This window comes from Camellia sinensis, chromosome 1 (genome assembly GCF_055761805.1).
Source record: "Camellia sinensis isolate YWXY chromosome 1, ASM5576180v1, whole genome shotgun sequence".
In the NCBI taxonomy this organism is placed as follows: Eukaryota; Viridiplantae; Streptophyta; class Magnoliopsida; order Ericales; family Theaceae; genus Camellia; species Camellia sinensis.
Window position 1 is genome coordinate 216,504,164 of NC_138961.1, and position 19,234 is coordinate 216,523,397.

At 37.0% G+C, this 19,234-nt stretch overlaps 2 protein-coding genes across 6 annotated transcripts; both read right to left on the minus strand.

Moving 5' to 3' along the window:
- Positions 1-1,321: 1,321 nt before the first annotated feature.
- Positions 1,322-12,493, minus strand: LOC114256757 (aspartic proteinase 36). 3 transcript variants are annotated; one of them, XM_082895094.1, is made up of 13 exons: positions 12,300-12,493; positions 11,423-12,023; positions 11,217-11,337; positions 8,573-9,000; positions 8,311-8,467; positions 7,453-7,535; positions 7,280-7,376; positions 7,043-7,115; positions 5,418-5,618; positions 3,596-3,720; positions 2,963-3,064; positions 2,786-2,883; positions 1,322-1,766 (listed from the first exon to the last, which is right to left on the minus strand). In XM_082895094.1, the coding sequence occupies exons 2-13, from the start codon at positions 11,710-11,712 to the stop codon at positions 1,595-1,597; spliced, it is 1,947 nt and encodes a 648-aa protein (XP_082751220.1). In that variant the 5' UTR covers positions 11,713-12,023; positions 12,300-12,493; the 3' UTR covers positions 1,322-1,594. The 3 variants fall into 3 exon arrangements, with proteins under 3 accessions (XP_082751220.1, XP_082751223.1, XP_028052240.2); XM_082895097.1 differs by lacking the exon at positions 12,300-12,493 and having other exon boundaries at positions 11,423-11,825; positions 11,930-12,280; XM_028196439.2 differs by having other exon boundaries at positions 11,423-12,493.
- Positions 12,494-12,629: 136 nt separating this feature from the next.
- Positions 12,630-18,020, minus strand: LOC114256726 (FRIGIDA-like protein 3). Of its 3 annotated transcripts, none has more exons than XM_028196399.2 (4): positions 17,777-18,020; positions 13,871-14,971; positions 13,456-13,631; positions 12,630-13,376 (listed from the first exon to the last, which is right to left on the minus strand). In XM_028196399.2, the coding sequence occupies exons 2-4, from the start codon at positions 14,931-14,933 to the stop codon at positions 12,852-12,854; spliced, it is 1,764 nt and encodes a 587-aa protein (XP_028052200.2). In that variant the 5' UTR covers positions 14,934-14,971; positions 17,777-18,020; the 3' UTR covers positions 12,630-12,851. The 3 variants fall into 3 exon arrangements, with proteins under 3 accessions (XP_028052200.2, XP_028052198.2, XP_028052199.2); XM_028196397.2 differs by having other exon boundaries at positions 13,871-14,986; positions 17,777-18,005; XM_028196398.2 differs by having other exon boundaries at positions 13,871-14,957; positions 17,777-17,982.
- Positions 18,021-19,234: the final 1,214 nt, after the last annotated feature.

A 19,234-nucleotide genomic window follows, 5' to 3' on the forward strand; every position in this document is an offset into this window, starting at 1 on the left:
CCATTCATCATCATCAACTAAACAGATTCAAACAACACAGATGTATAATCATCATCATCCATTAAACAGATTCAAACAAGACAGATCTAGAATCATCATCATCCACTAAACAGATTCAAGCAACACTGATCTAGAAAATGAGATCGGCAATGGAGAGACTTGAGATCGACGATGGAGAAAATGAGATCTGAGGTTTTTGTCCTAAGTCGATGTCGTCATCTGTAGATCGAAGTCTGGACCAGCGGTGGTGGTGGTGTGCGATCAGCGGCTGAAGAGGAGAGATGAGAGAGCAAACGAGGTGTGAGAGAGAGAGAGAGTGGTGGTGGTGTCGCCGTGTCCGTGACTGAGAGTGAGAGAGAGACGAGTTGGTGACTGTGTCGCCATGTCGGTGAGAGTGAGAGAGAGAAGAATGAGAGAGTGAGAGAGACGAAAGAGTTGAGAGAGTTAGAGAGAGAATGAGAGTTGAGAGAGTGAGTCAGTGAGAGAGTTGAGAGAGTCAAAGAATGAGCGAGATATATATATATATATATATAATACAACTAAACACACAGGCAGGGATTTCTCGGGGAAATTTAGGGGAGGGGAGGGGAGGGGAGGGGAGGGGAGGGGCGGGCCGGGGCCGGGGCCAGAGAATCTATCACCGTCCCCGGCCTGAAAATCATCGGAGATGTATTTTTCAATACCAGCCCCAACCCTATAGGGAATAATTTTTCGAGAAAACCCTATTTATCGGGACGGGTCCCCGTCGGGCCGGGTTCATATTGCCATCCCTACTTGTTAATATGTAAGAAATATATAATATTAATTGTATTCAAACTAATTTCACTTACACACATGTATAATTAGTATTCTTACAAATAATATTAATATAAACATATATGTTTGATGAATATATATTTATTAAATTATAAAAATATTTTTAATGAATGTATTTTATTTATTTTTAAATCATAAAAATATTTCTAAAATGATTATGACATCACGGTTTAATTTCGGTTCAACTCGACGATTGAACCAGTGACCTGTCCACCCACCCGATCTCTTTTCCGATTCACTCACGGTCCAGTTTTTAAAACATTAATTTGAATGAAACAGTAGTGTGTGACATTGCCGCAAATGGATCTACCGCCATCCGTGTAGCGATTAATCTATTTTGCTTCAACTGCAGTAAATAGCGGCTCTGCCCAAATGGACCGTCAGGGTTGGTAGATCGACAAATACAAAACCTTGATATGACATTCAACATATTTCTTCACCGTAGTACAAATCTGCTACAGCTGTATAAGGTTAAACATTGGAAATGATAGTACAAGAAAGAAAATCAAATCAAATCACAAATCCACTTATTGATCAGACCTCTGATTCAGTGAGGTCTTAACAATATTCATATACAAATTTCTATATATGTGACATACTGAACAGTTCTATCCCAGTTTAATCAAACATCATAGAAAGCCCTGAAAGGTTAGTATATGTCCTTAAAACAAAATTTCGATCAGTTTGGTAGCTGTGCTTGCAGAAATCAATTATGACTCTAGGGCCAAAAATGCTGCACCATAATATTTAAATCACAGGGCCAAGATGATTTGTGTGTTCATAGCGGCTGGAGTTCTTGCTCAGGAATAGCAGCATCAACGGGCTGGTATGAAACAAGTGTTTGCTGCCTCCGTCTCCAAACAATCCATACCCCAGTTGCTGATAATCCAAGAACTAGTGTGACAATAATTGATAGAGCTACAACCATGTAATGCTGCTGCCACCACGTCCTGCATCATTTTAAAAAAAGAAAAAAGAAAAAAACAAGCCCAATATAAGAAAACCTGAAGATGTGAATCATATGATACCATCTCTCTATACATTTCAAGAAGCAAATGGTAAGGGTAGCCAAAACAGGCAAACGTGACGTAAGCAGCATGATAGACACCAGATGAGTGGTTAAAAAGAAAATGTGAAACAACCAATGTCCACAATCAAAAAATGTAACGACTCTTAGTAACTGGAAGATAAAATACAACAGGGGATAAACAATTCCACTTTTGATGCTCCTACATCCAAAAACAGACATTGGATCACTCTAGCATTAACAAGTACTGGTTTGATGTGTGAGATCTAATTCCTCTACAATAAAAAGGCGTACCTAGTGCATGAAACTCCTGCTTAAGTGAGGTCTGAGAATAGGTTGATGTACGCAGCTTTAACCCCACAAGCAGAGAGGCTGTTTCCCCGACTCAAACCCATGACCTCCAGGTCACCAAGGGGTAGCTTTACCGCTACGATATATAAATAAATTTAAATTTCATCATTTTTATTAAAATTTGCCATTCCTTGGCTTTTTTATGTGTGTGTGGGTTCTGCAATGGATTCAATAGAATGAAGTGACCCCTCGGAAGTTGTAGGGAAAAGGCTTAAATCTTAAAAACAGCCACTGGAACGGTAACCTTTCAGATTATTCCATATCTTAGTCCTTTTTTGTCTTCCTGACAACCAAGGGAGCATTACTGACATAATTAAGGAGTCCCAAATCCCTACTTTTTCTTTCAAAATGTAGGTTGAGAAGACACATTAACCACACTTTTATAGCATGCATCGGGCTTCAAGAAGCAGACTAGGGCAATAAGTCATTGAAGCAATCATATATATATGAAGCAGAAAATGTAAAGAGAACTGCAGCATATAAATAGTAGCTTACTGTTGTGGTGGAGGCTCAATATTCCATTCAACCAATTGATAAATATATGAAGCAGAAAAATGTAAAGAGAACTGCAGCATATAAATAATAGCTTACTGTTTTGGTGGAGGCTCAATATTCCATTCAACCAATTGATAACTTCCAAAGTTAGGAGGAAGCCGGACACGATGTTCAGCTAACGGTGCAATAATACTCTGCCAATTAGCATGGTTATAAGCAAATTGTTCCAGTTTTCTTTACAAAAATCCTTGCAATTCTGAAATGCAAACTCACCACTGCAGTGGCATTGGAAAAGTACTTGGCAGATCTTGCTGGTAGAATGGCCCATCTTATTAGAGAATCGTTTCCTTTGGCAGTAAAATTCAGTAAGTGGACCTGCAACCACTCATCCCAAATAATGGGCACCCTGAGTTAAGATGGAATTAATGTGCAAGATAGTAGATGAATGGGCAGAAGTAACACTGATAGAAGATAAGCTGAGAGAGAATAGATTGAAATGGTTTAGTCATATATAATAATACAACGGAGACCAACAGAAATAGTAGTGAATAGATGCGATACAATGAGTAGTGATAGATGTGATACAGTGACGGTAGAGGAAAGTATTAGAGGAAGGGGCAGACCTAGATTGACGTGGGCCAGTATAGTAAATAGATATATGAATATCCTTAATTTAACTAACCAAATAGCCTTTGATAGAGTAGAGCAGAGAGAAAAGATTCATGTAGCCAACCCCCTTTGATGGGACATAAGGCTTGGTTTGGTTTGGTTTGGTTACAGTAGGTGACATAAACTGGACATCAACAAGTGAAATGCAGAAATTTCAAATCAATGCTGCAACAAGAACCTGTCATTAAAATGGTCATAATTTGTTTTCAGTTTTTTTATTTTTCCAAATAAAGCTACCTGTGAAGTATTAACATCTAACTCATGTGCAATAAAATGAGCTAGCGTAGTGATGTGGGGCTTCAAATCTGCATACTTCACACTCAACAACATGTAAAATGTTATGAGTCCATCTTGAAGTTCCCCTGCACATCAAAGTTCACATGGAAATATACATCAGGCACTCAATTCAAGAAAAAAATTATGACATCAGAAATGTATAAAGTTACATAGCACATATCAAAGAACTGCCTGCATGATGTCTGAAATGCAAGAGCCAGTTTGAGCTCAGTTGGGATAAAACTAGCAATCTAACACATTGGTTTAGGGTTTAAAAGTTCAAGAAAATGAAAATGAAAATGAAAATGCAAAAGAGACTAAATGGAAGCCTCCACATGTTCAGGTAAGTCAGCAAATAGTAGCTATGCATCCTAAGTTACCCAAGTGGTATTATATACACACTTTTTATTTGAACTTTTAAATTGAGAATCAATACCATCAGTGGCAGATAGAGGGGAGGGGTAGCTTTTTGGTTGTTGATAATAAGCAATATTATTGAAAATTTGGAGAAAAACTCTTGAATCTCAAGGATTCTGGATAAGCAAAACTAAGACAGAGTACATGAAGTGTAAATTTAGTAATATTAACAATAAAAACAGAGGAGAAGTGAAGATTGAGAATCAATGACTGCCTAGGAGTGAACATTTTCGGTCAATTATCACAATAGCAGAGGAGATTGATGCGGATGTGGCCCATAGGATTAAGGCGGGATAGTGTAAGTGGAGAAGTATGTCTGGGGTACTATGCGATAAACGAATACCCACTAGACTTAAAGGTAAGTTCTATAGAACGGCTATTAGACCGGCGATGTTGTATGAGATGGAGTGTTAGGCAACTAAGAAACAACATATAGATATAATGAGTGTGGCTGAGATGAGAATGCTAAAGTGGATATGTGGCAAAACTAGACAAGACAGAATTAGAAATGAGTGTATTTGGGAATGGGTAGGAGTAGCACCGATAAAAGCTAAGTTGAGAGAGAATCGATTAAGATAGTTTGGTCATATTCAATGGAGACCAACAGAGGCAGTAGTGAAGAGATGCGGTACTGTAACGGTAGATGGAAGTGTTAGGGGACGGGATAGGCCTAAATTAACGTTGGTTAGCGTTGTAAATAGAGATATGGATCTACTTAATTTGACTAACGAAATAGCTTCTGATAGGGCCACGTGGAGAAGGACTTATGTAGCCGATCCCATTTGATGAGACTTACGGCTTAGTTTGGTTTGGTTTGGTTTATTATTGAATGCAGCATCAAGTTGATGCCAAAGAATACAAAGAAAAAGGCCCACAAAAGGGGAAAACACCACCCCTACCAAATCAAGTCATCCATAAAATCCAAAAAGAGAAACATACCCGGAGCTATACACAATTACTAACAACCTCTTCTCTAACCACAAAGCAAAATGAACCACCTCGCGAAAGATAAGCTGATTCCACTCTAGCCAAATCAGCCACATTAAGCACAGAGGTGCCAGGGCCCAAGGCCCAAGCCTTCCGATGCCGCTTCCCAACCCGACCCCTGGGGGAGGTGTATTTATAATAAAACAGACGCAAGTTGTCTAATTTTTCAGGGTAAAATAGATTTAAAATGCATGAATGCTTAATTAGAATGCATGAATGCTTCTTCCATCCAGCACCAAAGTAGGCAATTTCTATTGACATACAAGTAATAAAAAAGCATTCAGTTCCAACTTTAGCACGAAAAAAAAATTAACCAATGCTGCAGATTCAAATAAAATGGCTAGAACAAGGTCAGCCAAAAAATAAAAGCTCATCATACCCATTTGCTGTACAGGTGCAGTAGGAGCCACTGTAGGTGACACTTCTGCAGTTGAGTTTGTTCTATCAGAAGCTGAAGGCATAGGTGGAGGAGCACCAGTAATGTTAAGTCTTCCCCATAACTCAGAACAATTAGTTTTCCAGAAACCAATTTTTTCATTCTCACGATCATACGCTACAAGAGTATTGCGGACAAGGATTCCTGTAAAAAAATTGTTTGCAATAAAAAATCATAGAAGGCCTAAAAAATGAAAAAGAAATGTTAGTTATATTTTTAAAATGTCATAAGGATTTTGTTTGACTTCCTGATTCTAGGGATTTCCTCTTTAGGGTTCTGTTTTGTTTGGTAAAAGGATTTCCTACCCCTTGCCCAACAAGGATTTACCTCTAAGCTCTATAGAAGAAATTTGGTCAACACAGGAATCGGTGTCATCAGGGGGCCGAGCTATGCAAACAGAGTGCGTTCTATGGAAAAAGTCTGTTAGGATTCAATCTGGGTATCGTTATCTAATCCAATTTAGAGAGGTTTGGTCGGATTATTTCTGGTGGCATTTAGATATTATTAGGATCTTGTAATCTTTTTATTTTAGTGAAGTTTATTGACCATCTTCATCTGTTACCTAGCTCTATTTTAGGAGAACCTCATTAATCCTAGCGTGCTTAATGCCATGTTCATTTTGCAATATTTTCTACTTAATTTTCACTTTCTATAAGCCCACATTTATATTATATTTTCACGAGTAGCATCACAGCTCATGTCTCCACCATGAGGTGTCCATGGCACTTATAAAAAAATTTGACAGAATGGATTGGTTTTCATGATAGTATAAAATGTTCATTCATGTGCTTCAAAGTAGAGAAGCTGGATTAGAACAATTTTTGGTCAACTCCACTCCCAGATCTCATATTGCCATATTAATAAACTTAGAAAAATAATTGGGAAAAGATGCTTGTTTAGTTGAGTTTCAAGAATTTGTTTTTTGAATTTTTGTTTGAAAAATTAGTAACTATTTGATAAAAATAAACACCATTTTTTTTTTTTTGAATTTTAAAAATTATTTTCATCCCAAAAAAGGGAAGACCATATGAAAATATGAGTTTTTAATTTTTAATTTTTTTTCACCAAACTAGCTTTTGAAAAAATTCAAAAAAAATTCTGAAAACTTAACCAAATAGATCTTTTAGTGAAAGTTTCAAGTGTGATAAAAATGAGGGGTCCACCACGAGAGAAGAATGCTTTCTAGAGATACTTCAGAAGACACGCTGTTGTGCTGTGCTAGAATTTTGCTTCAATGTCATTGATGTTCCAACTTGTGAAGTTTTGCATTTGAGTTTCTACATTGGGTTCAATACATTTCAACGAGTTTTTGGAAAAGAGTTTGGTAGTTGTAATTGATGATGTTCGAATGGTCTTAGCCTGAACTTTCCAAACTTAGGGCTAGTGGGGGTTAATCACATTAGAGCATTGTGTTTAATGTGCTGTATGTTTTTTTGCTATATTTTACTTCTATCAATCAATCGAAATATAACAAGACGTCTAATAGGGAGGAAGCAAAAAATGTTCACACACACGGGTGTATAATGGTGAAAAATTAGTCAGCAGGCATTTGGCATAGCATAATATACCTCCTAACAAGGTGGTTGGATCCTTTCCATTTTGGAAAACTCCCAAGCAATATGCACCATGCACCTTCGAATGCTATATACAGACATGCAACAAGATAAAGCAAAGTAAGAACAATCAGTCACTACATATCAACTAAACAGTTGTGAGGACAATAAAAGCCCCCCAAACATGTCGTTTCAGAAGTGCAAGTTTTAAAAAGGAGAATAAAGAAGAATAAGAAGAACTCAGGTGCTTACCCGAAACAAGTAGTTTTCAGGAGATAGTGACAGCTTCTCTCCATTGCCAAATACCATGTCAACAACTGGAAAGATTTTTGACAGTTGCGCGACATCACTGAAGCATAGAAGAAGATTAAGCATTGCATGCAACACAAAGATAAGTAATCAAACTAACGTAGTGTTCACACAACCTTCCAGCACCAGAGAAGCAAATATCATTATAATTTGGATCAGGACCAGGAATCCGTTTAAGCAAATGGAGTTCTCTAGTAATCTGCAAGATTAAAAAAATAAAAATAAATGAGCCAAAAGAGGCCAAAAGTATACTTCAATTTGGCTGAAAATGTAAACCATAAGATCTAAAAATTGATGATATGTTGATACATGGGGCACAGGTGGCAAAGCATGATTGGCACTACATCATCTCCTCACTCCTTGCTGGGCCTTGGTTCTACGTATTACGCTAGTAAGGTGAATAAGAAACAAAATCCTATTTAAACTAAAATTCATTAACAAGCTAAAATTTTTAATCTTCAATTATTCTTCATCCAATTCGTTGTTGTTCTCCATCAAGAAGTTCGAGGTATTTTTGACATGCCACATACAGAGAGAGAACAGGGAAGGAGGGAGGAAGGAGAAGAGAGTGTCAACACATCCTTATAGTCAATAACAAATTTTGTCTTTCTCTCAGGGTATCTGTTCTATGCAACTATAATTAGAGATTACTGCTCTATATCAGATCTCAAATGTTAAACCTTCAAGTCCCTATATTATCTTATTTATTACACAATAATGGCACAGTATTAGTCTATTTTAATTCCATCACATCCCTCAAAGGGAAAGAATTGAGTCAGTCTAGAATTCGTTTGATAGCCTCTTTACTTATCCAGAAAAATAAGAAAGGATATGTTTCAGAGACTCATTAGGAGCTCAAACACAAATAGAACCCAGAAGTATTAGTTAAAAATCAAATTTTATTTTTTTTTAAATTTTAACAAAAAACAAATAATAAAGGGAAGAGGTAGAGCATAGAGAAAGGTGAATCTTACAGCATCCTTAAATGCTAGAAATGCCGTTTCTGGCAGGTAAGCATATGTAGTACCACTATCCAGGATGGTTCCATGTTTTCCATCAAAAACACTAGGGTTTACAGACAGCGGCTTCCCAGCAACATTTATTCCCTTCAGCTCAATATTGTAATATGGACTGTTGCCATCCCAAGACTAAAGTAAATGTGTGAGATGTATCAAGTGTATTTGTTAGAAAAACAACTATGTTTAGTATCTATAAGAAGAATTACACGAAACATACCTGCGTACAGGATCTGAATAGGTGAACGCCATGTCAGAAGGTGGGGAAATGCCACCAAGAACCATTGCACCACCACCAACATCCATCCCACCATAACATAAGGAGAATGAATCACTAATCAGACCTCTGTCAACAAGTTGATCCACAACACTTAGATCACCACGACCCAAACCCATTATGCCATCAGCATGTTGACTATAAAGGTCACCAGTTTCCACATTCTCACAACCAAAAACAGCACGCTGGGGTGCAAGTGCACTTTCATTGCCAAAGGATATAATGTCCTCACCAAGAACACCACTGCTTGAACTCATTTCAGCATACTGTCTCTCATAAACACATTGCACCCCATCATTGTCACAGGTACAATCAATATTGCACTTCACAGGTTGGTAGGTGCTGGACAATTCTGGTTGGAACTTTGGATCCTGGTGAACACATTGTACAGTATGACCCAAACCATTAAGAACAAGAAGAAGAAAAAAAATGAGGCAAAATATGTGTCCATATAAATGAAACACTTTCAAATTATGAATCAAGCAACTGCAGTGTAAGAAATTGTCCTAGTTTCATAACCTTGATTGAATCACACATAAGACCAATTATGTAACTAAAAATGTTGCACGTAGATATTTGGTTGGGGAGTAATAGGAGAACTTTCCAGTTAATGAAGGAGCCTTTTGTAGGCTTAAAAGCCGTTTTTTGTCCATTTTGTTAGTTGGACATCTAGGAGAGTTTTGCCTTCTCTTGAAAATTTTGCCACCTTTTGTATTTGGGTTGCTTCCTTCTTACTTGTTAATAAAACTTCTTTACTTACCAACACATGTCTCTCTTTGTTGAAAACATATTTTCTTGAAAGGAAGCTGATGATATCAAAATGTAAAGAAACAAACAAGAAAGAAATCTTTCATCATGCAATTCTATGAAAAGAAAAGAAAACAAGCAAAATCAAAATTAAAGCAAGCAGTCATGTTCATCCACTGTTCGGAAATGAAATTGAGAATACAACATTCTCTTGAGTCAAAATTGATTGATATAACAGTTGCCTCTTGATACCCTTTGCAGTATGTCGTTAGATGTATTGAAGTGCATGGATCAAAAATAAAAGCACCATTAACACTGATCCAATTACACACAAAAATAAGTATGTATCTACAAAAAAATTTCATTCAAAAAAATAATTCAGGGTACATCACACTTTACCTTAGCTCCTCCAATGAGACTAGAAAACACAGAACACCCCTCCATTTCAAAGTAGGAAACCCCCATGGTCAAGTGCAACGTGAAACCATTACCTTTTTTGTTTTTTTAATTTTTTAAAGTTAACAGTGCATAAGTGGCACTGGCATTAAATTCAAATTTTTATTGTAATAATTATAATTATATTCTCAGTGCATTACATTTAAGCCCTTAATTTTTTTCCTCCCTTTCTTTCTTCCTCATGTCTTGTCTTCTTCCGCTGCAAACAACACCACGTCACCAGACCTTTGCTGCCTACAACAACAGCCCACCACCATTGCCCACCAACCATTAACTTCCCTTTCAAAGCTATGATATGCATACCATACCCAGTTCTTTTCTTCCTCAAACTCACCAGTGCCCAACAGAACCCATCGGCGCCAACACCACCAAGCATCAAACACTCTAATTTTCAAACATAAAAACCGTTGTATAAAACTCTACACATCTATAATTGGTGTTCAGTGATGGCCACCAAATGTGAATTGCTCATCTCTCTCTGTATAACACACACACACACGGATATATGCAATAATGTAAGTATATATGGAATTTGATTTTTGTGTTTCATTTCATATATATTATGAACATATCATGAAATTATATTTTTTCCAAACTTTCCGAACTTGATATACACATATACAGTGTGCCACCCTTCTAGTCCTAAATAAAGTGGCTAACAAAACGGAGTGTACTTAATCTAACCACACACCAAACACGAGCTAATTATCCCAATACCTATGAAGCACGGGTATGAGTACGGGTACGGCGGTACAGTTAAATTAAAAAAAATTTGGGTACGGATACAGCTTGGTATGCTTGTAAAAAAATATTTATTTTTAATTTACAGTAATGTAAAAATTAATTAAATGGCTTAATTTGTTAACGTTCAATCTACAATTAACATTCAATGTCAAAAGTAAAGGTACAAATCAAAATTAAATGACAATATATTAAATACCTTACAAATCATAGTTAATTTTAAAATCATACTAAGTATAAAAAAAAAAAAAAAAGAAGCCTAATGAAAGGAACTTTATTTATGTAATAGAAGAAAATATTATAACTGTAGTAGAAGAAAATATTATTTCAACTGCAGTACGGTAGGACTTGGCTATATACTAGCTACATCTAAGTAGGTTAAAAATTAAAAAGAAAAAACTTGGTTAGCATATGAGGTACCATACGCCGGAATGGCATGTGTTTTTGCAGTACCATGCTTCATAGCCCTAGGCTACTGTATACTGGGAGTCCCTTTACGCCCAATCCCAAGATCCTGTTCCCCTAATCCAATTCTGGCAAACAAATGTGGCCATACAGAATCTGTACTAACAAACAGAGCAAGTGAACAATGTGCAATCTGTGGATCAAATATTTTTAACACACAAGGATTAGATGATCACACCTGGTGCCTACCACACTGTTCACAGGTAGAGCACGGAACATAAGTAACAGTACTCCCTGTATCAACGATAAGAGCGAATTTCTGTGGAGGAGTTCCGATCCAAAGCCTAGTTGTATAGTAACTGCAACATCAATTCAATTCAATTCAATTAACACAATTTCAATGGAAGCGAACAGAGAAGATGAGAAGAGGGACGAAGGATATACCCGTTGCGAAGGAGATCGTCGTAGAGACCCATGCGGGCGTTGGGGTGGAGAGAGTCTGAGTCTGATTCTGATCCCTCAAGCTGCCGATGCGATTTTCCAGCGGAGTTCCGGGAAGAAGAGGGAAAGAGAGGGAGAAACATGGTGTGGCGGTCACCGCCGCCGTGTGGTGGTCGGACGACGAGGACGCTGCCTTCGCCGGAGGAGGAGGAGGAGGAAACGACCTCCGACCAGCTGAGTAAGGTGACAAATAGGATCAAGACGGTGGCGAAATGTGACCAGGGCAATGCCATTGGATCAGGAGAGAGAGAGAGAGAGAGAGAGAGAGACTCTCCGGGGGCGAAAGGAATAGACTTTGCAACCCTCCCCCTGACTTGATGATTAATCTATCTATATAGGTAGGTAACTTTATCCACAGAAATAAATTTAATTAATTAGGGGAAAAAATTTATCTAAATAACTAAAACTAAATAAAATCACACTCCAAAATAATCTCGGCAAAGAAGCTACCCGATCATTCTTTCTCCTCATGTTATGGAAGTTGATGTGCTGATCTTCTTGCTAACCTTGGGAGTCATAACAATGGAAGGAGAAAATCTGGATCCTGGACAAGGATGTTATAAAACCAAGGCTCTGTTTGGTGTGAGGAAATGATTGTGGTCTAAGTGGAATAATAGCAATAATAATGATACTAATAAATGGTTACTTTTAGAAGAAAAACAAAGTAGCTAACATAGGAATGAAGAAATTTTTTGTATTTTAATAGACAATCTCAATATTGTGAAATCTACACAACTTACAAGTCTCATATTTTTTGTGAGGAAAAAAAACTTACAAAATAAACTTAAAAAATCTATCTTCATTTCTTATCATTACTCACCTAATTTGTAATATAAACATAGTCATCTTTCTCCTCATTTCTCATTATTTCTCATCAAATCACTGATCAAAACATTGGACAGCAAATGAAATAGAGATGGTCTTTCCACATTTAAATCCTGTCCAATTTTGTTTCCATGCTGCAAGAGTTGCTAAAGTTTGAACCTTAACCTTCCCACCTCCATAAATGCACATCTTCATCACAGCCAAACAATGCCAACATAAGTTCTTCAATATACCCACCGCCACAACAACAAAAAAAGGGTAAAAACTGGCAGAGCATGATAATTACATATACAACAGTAGAATGATTTTGCCTTTCCTTCGTAGATTTTGACCTCAATTCAACAAAACCCCGCTATATTTTGCAATAAAATCATACATTAGGTTCCATATAGCAAGATACTCTTATAAGGCATCTGGAAAGGGCTTCAAAGAAAGAGGACTTGAGAAGAAAAAAAACATCACATGCTTTGCACCAGGAAGAAATTATCCAATCAGCTGGTCACCTACAAAGTAAATTTCTTAAGAGTTAACCTCGAATAACAGTGAATTACATGTACTGTTGGTGTGAAGACTGCATTCCACTACCCACATAACTTCCATAACTAGGTGGAGCAGCATTATATGTAGAAGCAGCACTGACCCTGTCATCCTGGGTATAGTAATATGATCTTTGATCATAAGGTGGTTGCTGAGCATATGTAGGCTGGCTTGGAGTTTGGTAATCATAGGTGCTCGGGACAGCATGTGGGGGATACCTCTCTGCTATCCCTGCTGCATACATAGCTCTCTTAGCAAAAACTGCTGGGGCCCCCTGTCTGTCGCCACCACCAGTAGGAGCAGGAACAGGTGCAGAAGCAGGTGATCGGAACCCATGGAATCCTCCGTTTCGCGGCTTCTTGAATTTCTGGTGTTTACCAGATTCCCCAGACCTCTTCTTATCAGGCTTTGACCTCTCTAGCTGCGTAACCCTTTTCTGAAGTGGATCGAGTGGGTAGTCAGCCCCAAGCTTGTATTCTTTAACGCAACGGATAACAGCCCTAAGCGCTGCAAGTTCTTGAGCATTTGCATCGTTCTACATAGGAAAGTGTGAGAAAATGGGTTATAAAACAAAGTGCATGCCAAGGAAGCTTTAACTAGGACTGGGAAAGTACCTGTGCACCAGCAGCACCTCCCGAGTTACTAGGTTTTCCTTGTGAGTTCCTCCTCAAATCCTTCAAATATGTCTTTAGGAGAGGCACAGCTGGGAACCTTTCGGTAAGCTCAAAGGCATGGATAAAATGTACGGCATCAATTTGTCTCCCACTGTTGACCAATGCTTCAACAACACCTGCAAAAAACAGGGACATGAGCAAATTCCAAATCAAATTAGAGAGAGACATGAGTAAACAGGGACCTTTCAAGTTGTGACAAGTAGATCACAAGTAGCCTTCTGCTACCATTTGATATTTGCACTCTATATCTCCGATACTACCAAACCTAATTGGATCAGTTGAATGGAAACCTTAAGGAAAAAATGGTCCTGAGTCTCTAGATCTCATCGGGTCAGTTGATTAAAAGAAAACCAACCTGGCATTTTGTGTGCTAACCCAAGAGAACGGCAGAGCTCAGGAGCCCGCCTCTTGTGAGCAACTACAAGAACATGCTTGCAGAGTTCTTCTTCATCAAACTCTAATGCAATACTAAAAGTTGCAAGGAGCTGCAAGAATGCCTCAGCTTCCAATGAATTTTTTGCATTGGCAGCATCAGTGCCTGCTGCACCAGCCAACTTAGGCTTCCACTCATCAGCAATGGCCTTTGCTTGCTGCTTAATTTCAGGGTTCAAAAGGTGATCGGCACCTGGGTCAGCCCTTGCCAATAAGGTGGCCATGGCTTCCATAAACATAATACAGGATAGATGCAAACCCCGAAGGGCAGCATCCCTTTTATCCCCTTCTTGGGTGGTAGTGTCATCAGGAGGGTAGAACCCTTCCAGTGATGCCAGCACTAAATGGCCTGGTTCGGTTGCACTTTCTAGTGCAACAGAAAGTTCCACACGAATGGCGGATATATTTTTTTGATGCTCCATTGTATAATTCAGAAGCCCTTTTGCATCCATCTGCTCACAAAATTGTGTCAGCTCTGGACGAGGCTTAACCTCAGCAGCCACACCTTCAGCATTTTCACCTGTTTTATTTGGAGAATTCTCTTCTGGGACGTCAAGGAGGGCATTTGTATCACCAAGAGAGCTACTTACCTTGGTTTCTTTGCCGTCCCCACCATCAATTGGCTTCAAAGGCTCTGGCTCATGTTTTGTCCGTGCTTCTGCAATGGCAGCAACAGCAGCATCTTTTAGCTCCTGAATCCGATCCAACAAATCTTGCTCTTTAGCAGCAACAGCAGCCTCTCTCTCTGCAAGCAATGTGCAAGTCTCGGATTCCTTTTCTTTAAAATCCTTCTCCCTAAGTGCTAATTCTTCGATTTTTTTCTTTGTCATTGTCTCAAGGTGTTGAAAGTATTCTTCAATTTCTGACCACTGAACATTATCCTCAGCAGCATCTTTGTGAGCTTTAAGTTCAAGGAATGATTTGCCGAGCTGTTCTATGAGAGAAATCGTTGCATCAATTCCCACAACTTGATCCTTGTCAGCCATGGTTACGCGAACTGTTGGAATGAGCTGCACAAGAGATTCTGCCAAAAGCATTACTAGACAAACAAATAACAAAATACCAAGTCAAAGAATCTCTACAGCATGAGCATGGGAATGTAAGCATATGATGACAGAATTACTACTTGTTATATCATGTATATACAGCATACATTGGATGTTATTGACTAAATGAATTAAGCCAGACTCAACATTCTAAGACATCCACATCTGGAAACAAATAGTCACCAATACAGGAAATGGAAGCAGGAAACAAAAACATGAAACATAATCCAAAACTATTACGAAAAAAGAGATGCTATGTGATATAAGATTGAATAGAAAATGGAAATATAAAGTATTAGCATATTGTAACGATCAATTAAAATACTAACGCTACACACCATCTATGGAAACTTATTAAAACAATTATACATTCTCATTGAAAGACAAATCTGAGAGCATGAAAAACAAGCACAAGTTATGAGAAGCACGTTTCAAAATAGATTCCACAACATTTTTCAAGAGCTTTTGACGAGATTCTTTAAATTATGCTAGTGTTTCTGTAAGTCCAGGAAATGTTACTAGAAGTTTCAATGAAAATTTCATGAAAGTTTCATCTATGTTTGTTAAATGAGTTTTCCCTTTCAAAGAATGTTTCATGGTAACTATGCTTTGAAACTACACTTTCTACTCCTAAAGTGCTTTATATCATATAATATTTTCAACAAACACATCATATGACACTCCAGCCCCAACCACAAGCACAAGCAGCAAAACATAAAGATATAAAAGATCCTAATCGGCAAAAGTTGCAAAACTATCATATACAATGCTCAGAAATTATATGAAGAAGACCAGAATAGACCAACCAAATGGGACTCAAATCAACTACATTCAATGGCACAACATCAAATGAGATCAAACAGATGGTTATAATACCCTGTTGCATTGGAAAGTCAAGAAAAAGAAAAGGAGATAACATAAATAAATAATCTAATCACATTGGCCAATGGACTTTTATAAGGACTTTTAAATGAGAAGGTTACCTACTTGAAGCAAACGACTATAGCATAAAAGAGTGGAATTGGATCCTTACTTATCACTGCCATCAAAATCAATTGTCTATTCTAACAATACACTAAGCAACCACCCCCACTATAATCACACTCTGCCACTGAAGGCATCACTAGCACCACCACTACCACCATGCCACCAAAAAGCATATTACCGCACAACCTATATTGTTCTGAAGGTACCCTAACCACCACCAATATTAATGTTCGTAACCAATCACAATTATCCTCAAAAATCTTCTCCACTACATCTCTTCTACAACCACTGCCTCCAAAACCACTATTCACCACAACAGCCACCCCATCACTATTATTATTGCCACCAACAACATTGGGTAGTCACTAAAAATGACAGATTTGACGAGAAGTCCTTCCATGCGGCTTTGGTGGGGAATAGGAGTGTGATTTTTCCATGGAAAAATATGTAAACTGCTAGGGTGATGTAGAACCAAAGAAGAAAAGAGAAGAGGAATAAAGAGAAAGTAAGTATGCAAAGACGAAGAACAAGGGTAATCTTTAATACATATATATAGACAAGACATCTATCTCAATATTGAGTGGGATTCTCAAGTGGCTACTGGGGAGAACTCTCGATCTCCGTGGAGATCCATTTCTCACGGTATTCATTCCTTTTCTCGATTCATCCGATTTAAGGTAGGGAACCAGGAAAAAATTCAGTTTTGGGAAGTGTGTGGTTAGGGAAGGAGTCTTTTGAGTGCATATTCCCTTGTTTGTATCGTCTTTCTCAATCTCATAATGCTTCTACTACAACCATGGCATCTTCTTTTGTAACTCCGATCTCTTGGAATTTTAATTTATTTCAAAATCTCAGTGATCATGAAATCATTGTTCATTCTTCAGGGATTCTCTTGGCATCTTGATTATGTGAATCGTAAATCGTGGTTTATTCATTCATCGAGATTGTTTGCTTGTAAGTCATACTTTGATATGATTATTGATTATCCTAATGTTTCTTCTTTTTCTCTATTGATGATATCGAATGCACATGTGCCCCTAAGAGTTAAAATCTTTGCATGGTCTTTGGCTAATTGGAAGCTCATTACCAATGACACGTTTCAAAAGAGGAGACCTATTTGCTACTTGCTTCCACAACGGTGCATCATAATGTGTAAGAGCTCGAAATGCATTGATAATTTATTTTTACATTATACTGCGGCTTTGGCATTATGGGTTTCGTCCTTTTCAATTGGCAGAGGTTGATTGGTTAGTCCTGGCTTCTTGTTTCCATATGCTAATTATTGATTATAGAGATTTTAGTTCCACTAAGAGAGCACGAGTTCTTTGGAATAGTGTCATTTGTGCTGTGCTTCGGGTTATTTGGACAGAAAGTAATGCAATAATTTTTTACCATAAGGTTGAACATTTAAGGGATAAGATTTGTTATTATATGAATTTTTCAATTTAGATAATTTCCCTACAAAACCCATATATATATAAACATAGATTATTCCTTAGTAGCATGAAACACCTATGGAGCCTCACTCCTGGCTCCCAAACCTCGCTCCCGCTTCGTGCAACTATGGGTTATTCTTTCTTGCACTGAAGCATACAGTCAGCCCTAATATCGAGCTAAGAACAATCACTTGAACCAAAATGTTGAATTTTTCTCATTCTAACAATCAAAACATCGCGCATAAACAGCAACAAAGAAACCAGGGTCGCAGAGGGAGCTAAAACCCTAACACATACAAAGCAAGGAGAAAACACACAAAATAAAAAAATAAAAAATTGTATTAAGTATATTTGGCGTACCTCGAAATGTGCAAACAATCTTTCAGGAGTAGAAGAAAGGGACGAAAACCCTAGATTCTGTATTCACAATGAGCGATGTGATAATAGTGATGAAGAACATCTGTGGAACCTATATATACATACGCGATGTATGTATATGTTGTGAAGGTCTGCGACGCAGGCAAGCTTTCTTTGTTGTTGCTACGCTGAGATATTTTTCTCCTTTTGGGAAGATGGTTATTAATAAGTTATTTTATGGTTAGACGGTTTTTACTAATTTAGCAAGTTAAAATTTTTATAATTAAGAGCAGAATTTTTTTTTTTTTTTCACTTAAATAAGGACATTTGTAAAAAAAAAAAAAATAATAATTATAAATTTAATGTTATATTTTATTCTATTAAATATTTTAACTTATTTTATTTTTTTATAAATTTTACTTATTAAAAAAAAAATCAAATTTAACTACCCAAACACCGTGAATATTTGTCTGCTTGTAAAATTGAAACTACCATGATCTGAGCCCATGGGCCCCCAATAAAATGAAATAAAAAAGGCTCCCAATTTGCGGGAAAAAAAAATCACGTTGTAATGGCTATCTTATGTATAAAGGGTTGTTTGGGATTAACGTTTTAGTATTTTTTTTTTATAGTAAATTTAAATAAAATAGCATTTACTCGACTAGACTAATTTAAAAATTAAAATTAAAATAATAATTTGGGAAAAAAAATTACTTAACACCAAAAAAAACTCAAAAATTATATTTTTTAGTTTTTAATAAATTTTTTTAATATTTTCAAAATTAAATTTTCTTACACTTTTTTGATTCTTCAAATGGATGTGAAAAGCATTTAATTTTGACATAAATTTAAAAAAAAAACACCAAAGACAAAGCAGTTAAAATAAAACGTAATTTTCTAGTTGGATGCGAAACAATACCTAGGTACATTTTTGTGTACTTGTGTGCGGGTATATTGCTAAATTATTAAAGAATTCATTTACTCCCTTATCCAAAGTTTTGGAGAAATATAACTCCAACATATGTGGCTAACAACTTTATTTCACATTCACATTTTTGCTACAAACGCTCCACACTTTGTTAATTTTATAAAATTATAATAAAGTCCTTCACATTCTTATCATTTATACAATTGTTTACGATTTTTTTTTTCTTCACCACTTAAGAGAGACAACTTTCACATTTACACAAAAATTACGTCATAATAATGAATGTGGAATCCTTTTCAAGAAAAAGAGAGGGCTAACAACACCATCTTAATTAAACGCAAAAAATTAAAATTATTTTTCTTCACAGTTTCTTAGTAATATTACTGTAAAAAAAATGTTTGAGACTCTCATTTTATGGAGATCCCCACAATTTCTTTTGGATCTCAACCATATATGTGTGGAGCCCACATATACATCAATAATAGAGATCCAAAGGAGGTTATGAGAGTCTAAAAAAAATGAGGGTCTCAATC

Bases quoted from the DNA above. Each gene is read 5' to 3' on its own strand.
- LOC114256757 (XM_082895094.1), bottom strand. From the start codon at position 11,712: ATGGCATTGCCCTGGTCACATTTCGCCACCGTCTTGATCCTATTTGTC. The intron at 11,338-11,422 runs GTATATCCTTCG...TTGATGTTGCAG, and splicing joins GACGATCTCCTTCGCAACGG to TTACTATACAACTAGGCTTT. The intron at 9,001-11,216 runs GTGTGATCATCT...TGTGTTCACCAG, and splicing joins AACAGTGTGGTAGGCACCAG to GATCCAAAGTTCCAACCAGA.
- LOC114256726 (XM_028196397.2), bottom strand. From the start codon at position 14,984: ATGCTTTTGGCAGAATCTCTTGTGCAGCTCATTCCAACAGTTCGCGTA. The intron at 13,632-13,870 runs GTTGGTTTTCTT...TGTTTTTTGCAG, and splicing joins GTTAGCACACAAAATGCCAG to GTGTTGTTGAAGCATTGGTC. The intron at 13,377-13,455 runs GTACTTTCCCAG...TTTCCTATGTAG, and splicing joins GAGGTGCTGCTGGTGCACAG to AACGATGCAAATGCTCAAGA.